This window comes from Danio rerio, chromosome 6 (assembly GCF_052040795.2).
Source record: "Danio rerio strain M-AB ecotype USA chromosome 6, GRCz13ab, whole genome shotgun sequence".
In the NCBI taxonomy this organism is placed as follows: domain Eukaryota; kingdom Metazoa; phylum Chordata; class Actinopteri; order Cypriniformes; family Danionidae; genus Danio; species Danio rerio.
Window position 1 is genome coordinate 26,288,872 of NC_141026.1, and position 16,744 is coordinate 26,305,615.

General features: G+C 34.8%; 1 protein-coding gene across 2 annotated transcripts; it reads right to left on the bottom strand.

Annotated features, from left to right (window-relative positions):
- Positions 1–284: 284 nt before the first annotated feature.
- On the bottom strand, positions 285–15,300 carry zgc:109982. 2 transcript variants are annotated; one of them, XR_015944621.1, is made up of 7 exons: positions 14,613–15,300; positions 11,580–11,741; positions 7,473–7,652; positions 7,187–7,280; positions 5,414–5,597; positions 774–4,216; positions 285–634 (listed from the first exon to the last, which is right to left on the bottom strand). XR_015944621.1 is itself a non-coding variant. In NM_001020543.1 (6 exon segments), coding segments are annotated over 6 exon segments (957 nt in total). In that variant the 5' UTR covers positions 14,710–14,808; the 3' UTR covers positions 3,796–3,976.
- Positions 15,301–16,744: the final 1,444 nt, after the last annotated feature.

Sequence of the window (16,744 nt, forward strand, 5' to 3'; positions counted from 1 at the left end):
CAACATGCCATCTATATCTCATTAGATTATAAGTAGACTGTTAGGTTGGGGTTAGGGTTAATGTAAGTTGACATGTTGCAAAGTTTCTTATAGTCAGTTAAATGTCTGTATCCTTTTAAGGCCCAAGCTGTTTTTATTTATTTTTTTTACATGCATTTTTTTATTTATCTTTGGTATTTGGGCTTATTGGAACCTAATTAGAATACAACCTAAGTATCATCTTTTGATGTGATGTACTTTTAGAGAAAAATGATGTTCATAAAAAATTATATATATACATATAATTGTTTTTATTTTTTTTTTTTTGCCCATTTCGGACAGTTAAAAATAGTGTTTGGGACATTTCAAATGCTGCAAAACAGTTGCAGGATGACACTATGTCTGTAGCAAATTTTAAAACATTCAAATTATTTTAAATAGCCACTTGAGAGCTTAAATGTGCTGTCTACGTATGTGGCCACTAAGCCCTAGGAGGGTATCAACAGATGTTAAGCAGATGGTCTACTAATACTCAATTTAACTATTAAAATAAAGTGTTACTGACTTTTGGTTAAAACATGTTATTGAGAGTGAGGCTAATGTGAGACAATTACCTTAAATAAACTAATGAAACAAGCTCTTTTCAATGTGTACACTGGAGAGTGTGAACTCACTCTATTTGTAATACCCTTTTCATTCTTTCTTGTGACACAAAGTAAACAGAGTTGTCATGCTGAACATTCAAGCTGAACATCAAATTATTTAACATTGAAAATTATGGTTAACCCTTACACTAACCTTGAATCATAACCAGCTTTGGAGCAAGTTTTGTTCAGGCACTCAAAAATAAATACAAGAGGCTATTCACTGTGGTGTTTTTGTACCCTTTAAAAAGGTATGCATTTGTTCCTAAAAGGTACATTTTAAAATGTTTTTATATACAGTGACCTGAAAGAGTATTCATACCCCTCGAACTTTCCCACATTTTATCTTGTCATAACCACAAACATAAATGTATTTTATTGGTATTTTATGTGACAGACCAATCCAAAGTGGTATATATTGTTGAGACACAGTAAAAAGGTCACTGGTTCAAGTTCAAGAGTAACAAGTGGTTCAATCCACTGTGGTGACCCCTGATGAATCAAGGAATAAGCCAAAGGAAAGTGAGTGAATCTGAAAAGTGTTGCTTGTATTTGTATTCAGCCCCTTGAGTCAATACTTTGCTGTTATTACAACTACATGTCTTGTGTGGGTGTATCTCAAGCTTTGCACATGAAGAGATTCCACAGATGCCACAGATTCTCAATTGGGTTTAGATCTGGACATTAACAGGGCCATTCTAACACATGAATTGATCAAAACCACACCATTGTAGCTCTGGATTTATGTTTAGGGTTGTTGTCTTCTCTACTTCAGTCTCAAGCCATATGAAAACTTCAAAGGCAGTATGTACCAATCCTAATTCTACCCCTTAGCCCTTCCACTTACTCCATTCCACTTAGGGCGTACTCATACTGTGTACAGTTGCCTTTAACCGAGCCAAAGCACACTTGTCCACTCTCCCGTCTCCCCCCGACAACCTGCACTTACGTTACGTTGCTTGCGTCATCGATGATGTGCTGTTCAGTAATCGCTTGTGCTCAGCACAGAGGAGATTTCTTTAGTTATATTGTTTAAGTCGTTTGAAACGCAGTGACACACAGTCAAATATTTTGCCGAACAGATCCGCCACTTTTGACGCTCATAAATAATCATAAAGTCCTCGTGCTGCAGGAATTTGGACGTTTGCTGAAGGTGGAGCTGTGGTGCAAGGAAGGGTTTGTGTCTTTAATAATCTATGACAGTTTGCGTTCATTGAACAGTAAGAATAATTGATAAACCCATATGAAACAGTCCCTTAAAAGTCACGTCTCGCTTTCAGTTTCTGGCTTAGGCGTGTTATTCTCTCACACACAAGCATACGCGCCAAAGCCCAAGTGAACCGCGCTCTATAGCACACCTCTTCCAACCGGGCCAGGGCTGTTCAAGTGAACCGTGCCTGAGCTCGCTTCAGAGCACTCACACTTCTCAAATGATCTAGGAAACAGGCCTGAGCACGGTTTGGATAGCATAGTGTGAGTAGATCCTTAGTCCCAATTCTGTTTAGCTTGAAGACATAAGGCTAAGGAAAAGGGTTAGGTTGTCCTTGAAACTGTCCTTGATTGTCCTGTTGTCCTTGATTTTTCAGGACCACATTCGAAACCAAAGGGTACGAAAATTTCCCAGAATACACCAGCTACATTGGCAGCATGGCTACACATGGAAGTCAGGAGATGCACAAACTATTTATTTATTAATTTTTTTGTCATTATTAAAATTATTTACAACAAGCAAGCATATGTTTTAATATATAAATAAACATGTTAAAATTTTCCGGCATGCTTTAAAAAAAATAAATAAATAACTCTAATATAAAAATCACAAAATTCTGCTAACTATAAACCCTAAAAACTCCTGCATAGCGGGCCCATAACATTCTGTCACTCGATGCCACTCGAATACTTGTCGAATACACTGTTAGAAAAGTCTAGTGGCTGGGTATAATCTCTTTACAGTGTCAATGATATAATGTCAATGCTGTTTTTGTGTGTTTACATGAATATGGCCTGGGTGTAAATGCACAGTCATACAGGTATGGGTACAAAAATAGAATTGGGATTGGGCCTATACTTCAAATGAAATAGAACAATGAATTGAAATGACATATTTTTAAACAAAATCTGACCAAAACAAAGTAATTTTTTTGCTTATTTTGTCTGTTCGAAACAGCTCACAAACAGCCAAAACAAACTCTCAAAACAAAGTTCACTTTGACTCCTAAACAGCTTCAAACCCCCATTGGTCTGTGACCATTATGCAATCATTAGATGTTCTTTAAAGCATGGTTCTTTCCTCTGATTCATTTCTCATTCCCCTGGGGTCAGTAAGTAGAACAACATGCAAAAAAACCAACACTAGCCACATGATTTTACGATTTTACTGGAGAGTTAGGTAGCAGAGCTGGTAGAGATATGTCCATAGCTTTACAATCACTTGCAGAGAGGGGTCACAGACCAGACAAGATGGCACATCTTTTCTATGAGTTTGCGCATACCATCGGTGCCCTTCAGGGTACACATAGCATTTTGCATTCTGACCAGAAAGATTACATTTGGTCTGATCTGACCAGAGCACATTCTTTTTCATTTTCTGTGTCTTCCACATGTCTTGCTAGTTTTGCAATTGTGCCATACTTTTCAAATTATGGATTTAAAAGTGCTTTGTGAGATGTTCAAAACGTGTTTTTTTTTTTTTGTTTTTATAACCAAATCCTGAATTAAACTTTGCACAACTATATCCATGACCTGTTTTGTGTGGCCCTTGGAATTCTTGGTGCTGGTAGTTCACTTATGTTTTCCAACAAACTGAGAACTTTACATAATAGATTAACTTCATTGATTAATTAGGTGACTTTCGAAAGTGGTTCCACTGGATTTAGTTTATAGCATCAGAGTAAAAGGGAATGAATACAAATTCATACAAGGCACAATTTTCAGACTTTATTTGTAAAAAAAAAAAAACTCCAGAAAATGTACAGTGTACATTTTCTCCCAGTTCACAATTATGTGCCTCTTTCTGTTAGTCTATTACATAAAATTCCAATAAAATGCATTTATGTTTAATGTTACAAAATATGTGGGTGTGAATAATTTTTCTACACACTGTATACCTTTAAGTTAACAATATGGACTTTTTAGGTACAAATGTATACTTTTAGAAAACATACCACCCCACTGATTGTACTCATACTTTTATTTCTAAGAGTGGAAGGTAAGTCTATTTATAGCTGCTTATAGAGTTACCTTAGTTTTTGGAGCGAAACTTGAGATTATCCATTTACTCTGAGTAAACTCACAGAGGTAAATCGCTTAACCTGCTTTCTGGAATACTATCCAGAGCTCCAGCAGAATATTCCTTAAGAGGCAGTCTTTTCTTTATCCAGTGTAATGCTCTTACGGCTTCTCCAGCGCAGGAGCTTGAGAATAGTGAGACTTGCTTTGAACACCTTGTCATGTTGAAAAATCATCTTGTAGAAGCTTTCAATGGGAAGGTCTCCGTTTGGATCAGCATATTTCAGGGTGGTCATGGGTGTGTACAAACCATTCGTCTTATGCCGAAATGGTGGATTCTCCATGGTAATCATTTTGAATGCATGCTTGTTAGAGAGAAAAAAATATTTGACTGTTGTAGTAATTATGACAAAGCAAAACATTAGTGAAAAGCATATTGTTACATTAGACTGACCACACACACTTGAATATTGTGGTAACACCTTTCTTTAAGGGGATGTCATGACAACTTTACATTACCAAGAGAACATAAATCATAAATCTCTTGTCATAAACCTGTTAAGAGGCTATTATAATTGGGACTAGCCACCACACCCAGTTCCCCAAGAACTATTTTCTCTCCTGGTTGTATTTGCATATAGACACTGTGAAATGACATTTAAGATAATTTGACAGTAATATCAAGCACTGCATTTATCAATAAAATCAACAATTACAATTTCTATTGTCCTAGATTAGACCTAATGTACTTTAGCAGTGCTAAAACTGAAACCATTTTCAGTTTCTGTAGTGTGAATATGCCAAAAAGCTGTTAATTCAGCCAAAAGTTTGTGAAACTTCTTTTTTTTCTGGTTATGATTTGAAAGTCGTCTAGGCCGGCAGCTAGTTCTCTGCAATTTTCACATGGTTGCCTACTGAAGCTAAGCAGGGCTGGAAGGGAGACCACCATGAGAAAGCTAGGTTGCTGCCAGAAATGGTGTTAGTGAGACCAGAAGGAGGTGCTCAACTTGTGGTCTGTGAGGGTCTTAATGCCCCAGTATAGTGATGGGGACTCCATACTGCTTAGTATGCACCATCTTTTAGATAAGACGTTAAACTGAGGTCCCAACTCTCTGTGGTCATTAAAAATTCCAGAATGTTCTTCGACAAAGAGTAGGGGTTTAATCCCGGCATCCTGGCCAAATTTGCCCACTGGCCTCTGTCCATCATGGCCACCTAACCATCTTATTTTCTGATTCTTACCTAACACCTTAACATCTTATTATAACCATCATAATTGGCTTCATCACACTGTCTCCACTCCACCAATCAGCTGGTGTGTGGTGTGCAGTCTCACGCAATATGGCTGCCGTCATGTCATCCAGGTGGATGCTGCTCACTGATGGTGGATGAGGATATTCGCCCCAAAAATGTGTAAAGTGCTTTAATAATAATAATAATAATAATAATAATAATAATAATAATAATAATAATAATAATAATAATAATAATAATTAGGAATTGTTATTATTATTATTAGTATGTTCTAGGTCTTAATTGCTTTAGATAGATTATGCAAGTACCTCTGCAATGTCCTCTGGTGTTTGTCCAAAACTCTTAAACATTTGGTCGTAATTCTTCAAACAGGTGTTGGTAAACATATCTGCAGTCACTTTATCAACTTTGGAGAGGTCTATCTTCATTCCTTCCTCATACACCTTACGCTCAAACTCTGTGACGACGGGTCCAGGTTCAATGAGGCTGATACTACACATATGCAAATAAAACACAACCTCAATGACAACTTAAATGTAATGGGTAATTCAGTCATTTCAAAGCACATCTGAAGTCTCAACGTTACTGTGGCATATTACCATAAACAAATGTACTTAGTTCTTTTAAACTTGGATATATTGATAAATAAAGAGAAATATACCTGAGAAATAAAGTTGAGAAATTGTATAACAAAATGTTTATGACACAAGTTTTCTACTATTGGCCATTTGTAATCTTTATACTTTGCTCTATCTCTGTTTCAATAGTAAGTTTTAAATAATTTTAAATATGAATATAGCTGCAAGCAGCAATCAATGGGCCAAGCAGTCCAGAAGCAGAATCAGTAAGCATGGCAGCAAGCACCATGCAGCAATTGGCAAAATAAATATTAAGCAAAATTGTTGAAACCGGAGAAACTCAAAAAGAATGTGTCAACTGCTTATTGTATTTGACCAATAGGTGGCCCTTATACAAAATTTATGTGGTGTGGTCAGTGTGAGGTGACAATGACACACCTAGTGTCGACATGTTGAAGCATTGCAGGAATACAGTTTCAGATGCAGCTTGGCATTGAGCCAGCACATATGTCGGTACACTAAACAAAAACAACTTCACCTATTGAATACAATTCTATAACATTTTGTTAGCATGGTCTGAAGATGAACTGAGTCAGATTTGGTAGAAATCGGATAAACCGTGTTGGAGGAATTTGAAAAAGTATGCATTCAACCTAATTTGAGATTGCAGACAGGAAGTTTAGTCAATTAAGGCCTAATTGGTATTGATGTTCTCAAGTTGATGCACAGAACCTATCAAGACCAGTCTTATGACAATATGCAAAATTAGTCCAAAGTTATTAGAGTTTATTAAAATTTCATGATAAATTGACCACAAGGGGGCCACTAAACAATTAGAGCACCTCCAGGGCATTTTCTTCGAAAACAGTTTGACCTATAATCTTTGTTTGTAGAACCTTTGATGAGCATAGTCGAAAGATCATGTGAGTCCATTTTGGTTAAAATTGGATAAACCTATGCATTCTCATGTCAATTCGTAAGTTTTTGATTTAGTAGCTAATTCGTACAATTTTGTACCATTTGCTCATCACCCAATGACAGTTGGGCTTAGGGGTGGGGTTGGGTGCCATGCCTTCTTTTTTAAATCGTACATTTTCGTACGACTGAACTTGTACGAATTCATGCGAATTAGCCACTAAACTGACCAAACGTAAAATACTTACGTTTCCTCATGAGATCAGGCTGGATAAACTGATGAGTTTAATGATACGGGTTTTAAAAACAATTAAATATGTAAACCTTTTTTTTTTACATTTTGGATATATAGGAGAACTTAATCTATTGGGGGAAAAGTATGTATAAACCTGACATGGTATACTTTGCAGTCTGAACATAAGTGTCAGTCTGTCTGCTTTTGTTTGTTGTTTATGTTATGTTATGTTATGTTATGTTATGTTATGTTATGTTATGTGTTATAATTTAGGATAAATATGTCCTCAGACTGAATAAATGTGAATTGACTATGGGGTGGTCAGGGGATTTTGAAAACATTCAGTCACTTACTTGAGATTGAATCTCATAGCTTGAACCGCCAGACTTTCACAGAAGCCTTCAACAGCAAACTTGGAAGCAGCGTAAATGTCATTAAACAAAATACCTGTGCACATGAACACAACAGTGATTAGAGATAGTAAAGTCCTGTTTGAATCCTTTCAGATCGTCTTTAAGTCATGGTGCCTAATCCTTTAAGTATCCAAGTTGGATCTCTCTCAAACGGAAGTAAAGATCTAAAATCAGTGTGAAGAATCCAAACATTAGCAAATGCTTTTTTTATGTATATACAACTCACCCTGAATCCCCATGATGCTGCTGATGACCACTATATGGCCACTTTTTCTCCTCTTCATATCAGGCAGAACCACCTTTAGGAGTCGCACAAGCCCAAAGAAGTTTGTGTCCATGACACTTTTCATCTCTTCAATGGTCTGACACTCAACAGGGCCGATCATTCCTACTCCAGCATTACTAACTGAAACACAGAAAACAGAAGAATAGTAATAATTGATTCACAGAGGATAAACAATCAGAACTCTGATCTGAATGATGTTGGACTTTGTTTTCTTGTAAATGGTTGAGATTTTCATGTACAGTTCAAATGTAATCTTGTAAGCAGCAATGGTGTAGGTGAAAATACCTTGTGAGGGATGTTAGAGGTGAATGGCCAGACAGATTAACTGTGACAGGAAGGTCAAAGTCACCTAACGTGTTACAACAGTGCTATTTAGAAGAGCAATGCTGAATGCAACAACATCCTGTGGTTAGAAGACAGGCCAGGTTTGATGTCTTCTATTGGACAAACTTATCGCATATACATATATATATAAATACATAAACACACAAACACACACACACAGTTCGTTTTGGTCTGTTGTGTTCTCTATACACTGTTTTCATCAGTGTGTATCACTCCACCCACAGCAGAATAAACTCACTACAGTTATAGAAACATTACAGCTGTTGGACCACAATGACTAACTTTTTTAGGCAAAAATGTAGTTGTTTACATTGCAAATATGCAGCTTATTCATAAGGATAGAGCCTATTTGAAAATGTGTTTGTATGATTTCGGAGATAGAACTTCCAGCGGCTGTCCAGCACTAATCTGATATCTCCTTCTTCAGAAGTTTGATGAATGTTTGTAGTCTAATGTGAAATCTAATGTGTTTAGTCTATATCTTAAGGCAATATGTTGTTACAATCATTTGTTATGTCTGTGCATGATACAGTTTTGATTGTTCACCCCATTACAAAGTGCAAGTGTTGACAATGAGGTTGGAATGGCAAGATATTTTCAAAACAGTTGTGTTATATTGGCATTAATGTTGGCAAAGTGCTTGCCATTGTAAATGGCCCAGCAAATAATTTTGTGTTTTATAGACATCTATTTGACATCTAAATGTAGACAGCTTAGTTTAAACAAGGCTAAACTTGGGCTTTCAGTGAAAATTTAATAAACATATAACAATAGCCCAAACTATACTAGTCGTCAAATAGACAGATTAGACAGACTTTATATGTTATGGACCTAATAATTTGCCAAAACAAACTGAATTTAAATTGTGTTCATTTGAATTATTAACAATTTTAAGTTAATAAAACTAAATATTATATGCCATTAAAACAATGTCTTGAATTTGAATTTCTTAACTTGAATTTGAAATTCCTAACTTGAGTATTGAACATCTGAAATTTAAGACAACTGAAAAAAGTCAGATTTTTATTGACATATTTTCAAACCTTAGATTTTTTTTGGTTCTGAATTCATGGACTGCAGATATTGGGTTTGTAAAAATACAGTTTCAAGTTTTCAGAATGAAGAAATTTGAAATATCAAATTCAATATTCTAAAATTCAAAACCACAAATTCAGATTGTGAAATTTAGATCACAAAGAAAGTAGCTCAGGGGTCTATAAAAATCTGACTTTAAAAAATGTGTGAATATGTTTATGTTTTGAATTTAAGATGTTCAATATTCAAGTTAAAAAAATATTTTAATGGCATGTAATATTCAGTTTTATTACCTTACAATGGTTAATAATTAAAATGAACACAATTCTAATTCAGATTGTTTTGGCGTATTATTAGCAAGAGCCTTATTTTATTGGCATAATATGTGTAGTCATTAATTTCTGTTTAATTGATGACTAGTCTAGTTTTGGCCTATTTTTAGACGTCTATTAGATTTTCACTGACAGCCCAAATTTATCCTTGTTTTAGCCAAGACAACTATGTTTAGATGTCTATTAGACATCTATTAGACATCTTTTAAAAACAAAACAAACAAAATGCTTGCTTGCTGATGGATGATGAGTATTTATCAATTCTACTAAACACTAGATCAGGGGTCACCAATCCTGGTCCTGGAGGGCCGGTGTCCCTGCAGGATTTAGCTCCAACTTGCCTTAACACACCTGCCTAGATGTTTTTAAGTATTCCAAGTAAGACCTTGATTAGCTTGTTCAGGTGTGTTTGATTAGGGTTGGAGCTAAAATCTGCAGGACACCGGCCCTCCAGGAACAAGTTTGGTGACCACTGCACTAGATTATTAAAAATATGTCAGGTTCCCTGCATAAATGGTTCAACCCATTATGTAAACAAACATGCAAGTGCGCGCATAGTCGTATTTTTTGGCAGTGAAAAAAACCCTGATCATTTAGGATCTGCACCAGTGTTGAAACCTTTAATACACTCATGAATGAATGATGCATGGTTCTGGCTGTAATTGCGCCGACATTTCAACACTCTTTAACATGATGCAGCATGAAATACATTGTTGGTTGGTTAACCTGTCAGGCATAGCATAGCAACGTCTGGCTATATCTTGACCAAATACTGTCCTATTAAACTGTATACTTTAATACATACTATATACACAAATGTAATACAAACAAAAAGCTTTATTCAGATTTCAGTTGATGTCTCAATTTTCAAAAACTAAAACATGATTTTTGATGGATTTGTAGTCTAGGGTCACAAATATATTTTTAGAATTAATAAAGAAATATACTTTGAGATACAGGACTGTTAAAAAATGGGCAGCCACAGTAACAAACTAATCTTCAGGGCATAGAAAATGACAACAAAGGAATAGTGTTTTGTAGAGACTTCATGATCCAATTTTGATTGTTCATTCCTTCACATCATATGCATACACTGGCAAAAATGAAAGAGCAGGTGTTGACAATGAGGTTGGACATTTCACATGTTCATTTCGCCAGTTGGAAAGGCAAGATACACTGTAAAAATGCACGGTTCCACACAATTCATTCATGTTGTCCCAACACAAATTGATTAAGGTAACTTAACACTTTTAAAACATTGAACATAAAAAATTAAGTTGTCTCAATGAAATCTCAACAATTGTTTTTTTTTTTCAGCACATTTTAAATAAGTAGTTTGAACAAGCAAAAATTTTTTTTTTTTTCCAGTGTATTTTTAAAGTAGATGTGTTGTATTGCCATTGCTGTTGGCAACGTGCTCAACATTGTACAAGAATGAGTAATAGCATTATTGGATACATTTTTTGGGGTGTTTCAGTAAAAATGTATTCTGAGACATTCATGAACCAATGATTAAATATTCTGTCTGATTATTTATGATCTGTAAATGAATAATGCTAGGTTCTGGCTGTAACTGTGCAGACATAGCGACACCTATAAACGTCACACAGCATAAAAAACTTATCATTGCTTGGTTAACCTGTCAGGCATATAGCATTGTGGGTGGACCAATTCAAATCGGTCAAACTTCCTGGACCTTCAGTATGAGGTCTGGCTATATCTTGGGCAAATACTGTCTTATCCTAACAAAGTTGTGTATATACAAATAAAAAGCTCATATGTTCAGATTTAAGTTGATGTACATCTTAATTTACAAAAGCTAGAACTAATGACTTATTATGGTTTTGTTGTCCAGGGTCCCAAATATAGTGTTTAGGGTGACACGGTGGCTAAGTGGTTAGCAATGTCCCCTCACAGCAAGAAGGCTGCTGGTTCGAGTCTGGTTGGGTCGGTTGGCATTTCTGTGTAGAGTTTGCACATTCTCCTCATGTTTGTGTGGCTTTCCTACAGGTGCTCCGGTTTACTTCACAGTCAAAAGATATGCGCTATACAGTAGGTGAATTGAATAAAGTAAATTGGCCATAATGTATTAGTGTGTAAATGCAAGAGTGTATGGATGTTTCCCAGTACTGGGTTGCAGCTGGAAGGGCATTTGCTGTGTAAAGCATATGCTAGATAAGTTGGTGGTTCATTTCACTGTGCCGACCTTTAATAAATTAAGAGACTAAGCCGAAGAAAAATGAATGAAACAGCACTGTTGAAAATTGGGCAACCACAGTCAGAGAAAATAAGACAAATGACTACAAAGCAATAGTGGTTTGAATCAAATCCTTACTGAGAATGTCGATTTTGCCCATGGGCAGACTGTCCACACAGGCTCTGATGGAGTTTTCATCACAAACATCCAACTGCTTGATCTCCAGTGTTTGGCCCAAAGTTTGACCCGCTGCTTCCTTCAAAGCTTCTGCTTTAGCCGTGTTCCTCATGGTGGCATACACTGCCAAAGGCAAAACAGTTAGCTTAGCGTTCAGTGGAGCTAGTCTGCAAACAACACAAGTGATTTCAGGCAACAGAAGGGGATCAGTCATCATTTAATGACCAATGGATTAATGGCTAACTGACTTAAGAAAATCTGCATGTGAATCCCTTTATAGGAGAATCCACAAGCTGCACACACGGAAAATCAAAAATATTTACAGAAACATTTTTTTTACCAGCCAGTTCTCAGTATATTGAGCAGTGAGAGTATAGATATAATACAATAAGCATTTCACTTCTTAATCGTATTTAAACTGTCGTAATCCATGTACACTTTGACATTGTAATTATAGAGTTCACATCATACACACTGAGCTGCGTGATCTACTTAAGTATGACGTGCTGTCTCCACCTATGCTTCTATGACAAGTTTGCTTATTAACTTTCATAAGAATTATTCCACTAAAATTTGCAACAATCAGCTTTGGTGTATTCTGATGAGGAGCACAGTCATCAATGAGTAACGGATTAGTGACTAATGGACTTTACAAAATAATCCATGGGTTCCACATGAAGAAATATATTTTAAAAATGAATCTGTCAGTATACTGTGCAGACACAATACAGTTCTAACACTGTTAGTATTTCCCTTTTCAAATACGGATTCAAACTGTCATAATCCATGTGCACTTTAACACTGGAATTATAGAGTCCACATCTTACACATTGAGCTGATTGATCTCTTAAGTAAGACCCACTGCCTCCACCTGCTTCAAAAAAAATATCCTCATAGTGGAATAAACCGACAAAGGAAAAACATTTAGTTTAACTTTCAGAAGAATTAATCTGATAACGTTTGCACCAGTCATTCTAAGTGGCTTCAAGCTACAGATACGCAACACAGTCATCAATGACTAATGGATTAATGACTAATGGAAAATCTGTAAGCAATCCATACAATTTCTCAGTATGTTGTTGACAGACAAGTTACAGTAGTAAAACTCTATTTCCTTTCTCACACAGTTCAAACATTCAAAATCCACAGAATGCTTTTACATGAGAGTTATAGAGTTCAGACCAAACACAATGAGTTGTCTGATCTCCCATTGTGTAACGTTGCCATCACCAAACCTAACTTAAAATATTTAGTTCAAATAAGAAAAAAAGTAAAGAAAAAACAGTATTTTTCACCAACCGGTTTCAATAACACAAGGCCAGAGACAGGGAAAACAGTCATCGATGTTATCAACTAATGGATTAATTCATGGATTAAAATCTGCAAGCAAAGTCACTTTGTAGAACAGAGACGCCCAAATAGGACCCACAGACAAAAGTTGGCCCATTGTAAGTTTGATTTGGCCCACCATCGCATCTGAGAGGAGAATGAGAATGATGGAGAGTGTTGAGGCAAATGCCTTTAACACGGAGGTTTTTATTTCTAATTTGACTTAACCTGTTTTTTTTATGTAGCCTCTTTTGTTTTATTGCTGATCTACAAAAAAACAAACTGAAATTTTTGTGTAGTGTAATTCTGTTATAAATGAGATTGTTTTGTTTTTACTATAAATTAATTATAAAATGTGAAAAAATACTTTATTAGATAATATAAAGCAATGTTTTCCAGTCATTTTTAAATATTGTTTAATAAGGAAATTAACCATTGCAACTATATTTACCTTTGGCCCACTAGCCTTAATCACGTTTGGTTTTGGCCCTTCATAAGAAAAGTTTGGGCACCTGCTGTACATATATATACTGTCGTATATTATATTTATATATATATATATATATATATATATATATATATATATATATATATATATATATATATATATATATATATATATATATATGAATATTTGAATCAATTTATCAGTTAATATTGATAATATATTGATGGATTTATATAAAAAAAATAATAATAATTCTATTCATTCGAATAACAGTGTGTTCAGTGTTCAGTGTGTTCAGTGTGTTCAGTGTGTTCAGTGTGTACAGTGTGTTCACCTAACATTTTCCGGAGTAAAAATATAATATATTTAAATGCAAAAAAAAAAAATAATGATAAAAAATATATATTTATACACACACATATATATATATATATATATATATATATATATATATATATATATATATATATGTATGTATGTATATATATATATATATATATATATATATATATATATATATATATATATATATATATATATATATATATATATATATATATATGAATGTAAATCTATTATCTTTTTACTTCTAAAAATGTTAGGTGACCACACTCTTATTCGAATTAATATAAGTTTATATATATATATATATATATATATATATATATATATATATATATATATATATATATATATATATATATATATATATATACTGTTTTTTATATATATATACATTGCACTTACTATTGAACTCATGTTATGTTGCAAAACACTTCTGCGGCTATTAAGGTGGGATACAGGTAAGGCTAGTAACAGGTTAAGTGGTAAGGTTAGGTTTAATGCGGGTTAAGGAGCAAGTTCAAAAGTGCAATTAGAGATAAATACAGCACTAAATTTGTGCACAGAATTTTTTGAACATGTAAAACCGCTTCCTGTATAAAATCTGTCTGTATGTCAGGTAAATATAGACCTATTATCTAATTTACAACACTAATAACATTAAAACTGTTAAAAAGTGTTACAATTGTATCTGACAAGGAGTATCAAATTCCCTCTTTGTCTTCAAACATCTTTAATCAAGCTAAATTGTCTACTCTGGAAGGTTTTTGTTTAATAAAATAAAAAGCCAACAGATTTGGTCTACCCTACTATTATACTCACATAGTATATCATAAAATCACAGTTTATGCAAGTATTTTATTTATTGTCCTTACCCATGAACCTCTTCTTCTCATCATTGGCAATACGAACAGCAAGTGACAATCCGATACCAGAGGAACAACCGGTGATCAGTACAACCTTCTGATTCATAGTTGCAATAAAAAAAAATGTTGCTTTCTCTGGCGATATGGTGATACAGACAAGATGTAAACGGAGGCTAATGAGTACCGGGAAGGAGATAAAGAGACTGAATGAGTGGGAGCTTGACAGATGAGCTAAAACACACTTGCTAATCCACTGCATAAAGACTCAGCAGAATCACCCACGTGTCACACAGTCTAGACGTGGTGGACGACACTTAAGTCCATGGGGATGGCTATAAATGCATAAGTAAATAAATGCAACGATGTTTGAAAAAAACACCAAACATTCCTAATGTTGTAAACACACAAAATCATAATTATATTCAATACTGTTCAAACGTTTAGGGTTAAGAATAATTATAGGGGTAAGACAATTTTGTATATGGGTACAGAAAGCATTCAGAGCCCCTAAAATTTTTCACACTTTGCTATATTTTGCTAAATAGTTAATTTTACCCCTCATTAATGTGTACACAGCACCCCATGTTGGCAGAAAAACATGTTGACATTTTTACAGATTTATTTAAAAAAGAAAAACTGAAATATCACATGGTCCTAATTATTTAGGCCAGGGGTGCCCAAGTTTTTTCCTTATAAAGGGCCAAAAACCAAACGTGATTTAATTTTATCATTTCCTTTTTTTTTTTTTTTTTTTTTAATAATAATACGTAATAATAAGTAGAAAACATTGCTTTAAATTAACTACATATTTTTTTTTTACATTTTGTCACCTTAGAATTATAAGGTTCTGTCTGACATTTGTCAAAATTTAGTTATTGACATATTCTTATTAAATGACAACTTATTTACATTATGGGATGCTCTTTTATAAGTTGTTTACGTTTTAGGACTTTATATTTTTATCACTTTAAAAACATATATCACTTTAAAAACAAAAACAATCTAATTTCTAACAAACAATAAAAAAGGTTATGTCAAATTACTATTTATCATCTCTTTTAACGACGTTTGCCCCAGCCCTCTCCTTCCTTCTCACTCTCTTCTCAGATGGGATGGTGGGCCAAATCAAAGGTAATGGGCCAGCTTTGGCCCGTGGGCCCTGCTTTGGTTATCTCTGTGTCAGAGTTTTGCCCTTTTGTTATTTTAGTTTTTCTTGTAATGTCCATTTTGGTCCACTGGATGTCATTTTATTCTTTTCCCTTTTGTATTCATAATCATTGTCATTGATTTCACATGTGCCTTGTTTAGTTTCTTGTATTTAAGTAGTCTCAGTTTCATATGTGCTTGGCTCAGGTATTGTGGATCCAAGCTTGTCAACCACTGAGTTATTCCTTTGTAAAGTGTCCTAGTTATTATGCTAAGCTCTTCTATGACTCATATCTTTGGAATTTTTTTACTTCAACTGTTCCGGAGTTGTTGTTTTTGCCTTTTTTGAGTTTTGTATTTTTGGATATTGAAAGACTGTTTTTTCCTTATGTTACTTTTATCTCTTATTGAAAATTTTTCGTTAACAATAAATTCCTACCAAGAAGCAAGTTGCCTTCTGTTGTTTGGGTTCATAAACTGCCAGTTGCTTAGTGGTTTGTGACGCACCTCTCACGTCAGAGACCTGGGTTCTATCCCCAACCCGAACATTCTGATTAAGAATCTTTGCTGTGACACTCATATATTTAACTCTGGTGCTGTCCATTTTTTCTGATCATCCTTGAGATTTGAGACCTTCATTTGAGTCCAGCTGTGTTTGATTATACTGATTGGACTTGATTAGGAAAGCCACACACCTGTCTATATAAAACCTTACAGCTCACAATGCATGTCAGAGCAAATAAGAATCATGAGGTCAAAGGACCTGCCCAAAGAGCTCAGAGACAGAATTGTGGCAAGGCACAGATCTGGCCAAGGTTACAAAAAAATTCTGCTGCACTTAAGGTTCCTAAGACCACAGTGGTCTTAATAAACCTTCTTAGAGCTGGCTGTCCAACCAAACAGAGCTATCGGGGGAGCCAGCCTTGGTTAGTGAGGTAAAGAAGAACCCAGAGATCACTGTGTCTGAGCTCCAGAGGTGCAGTCGGTACTCGGGA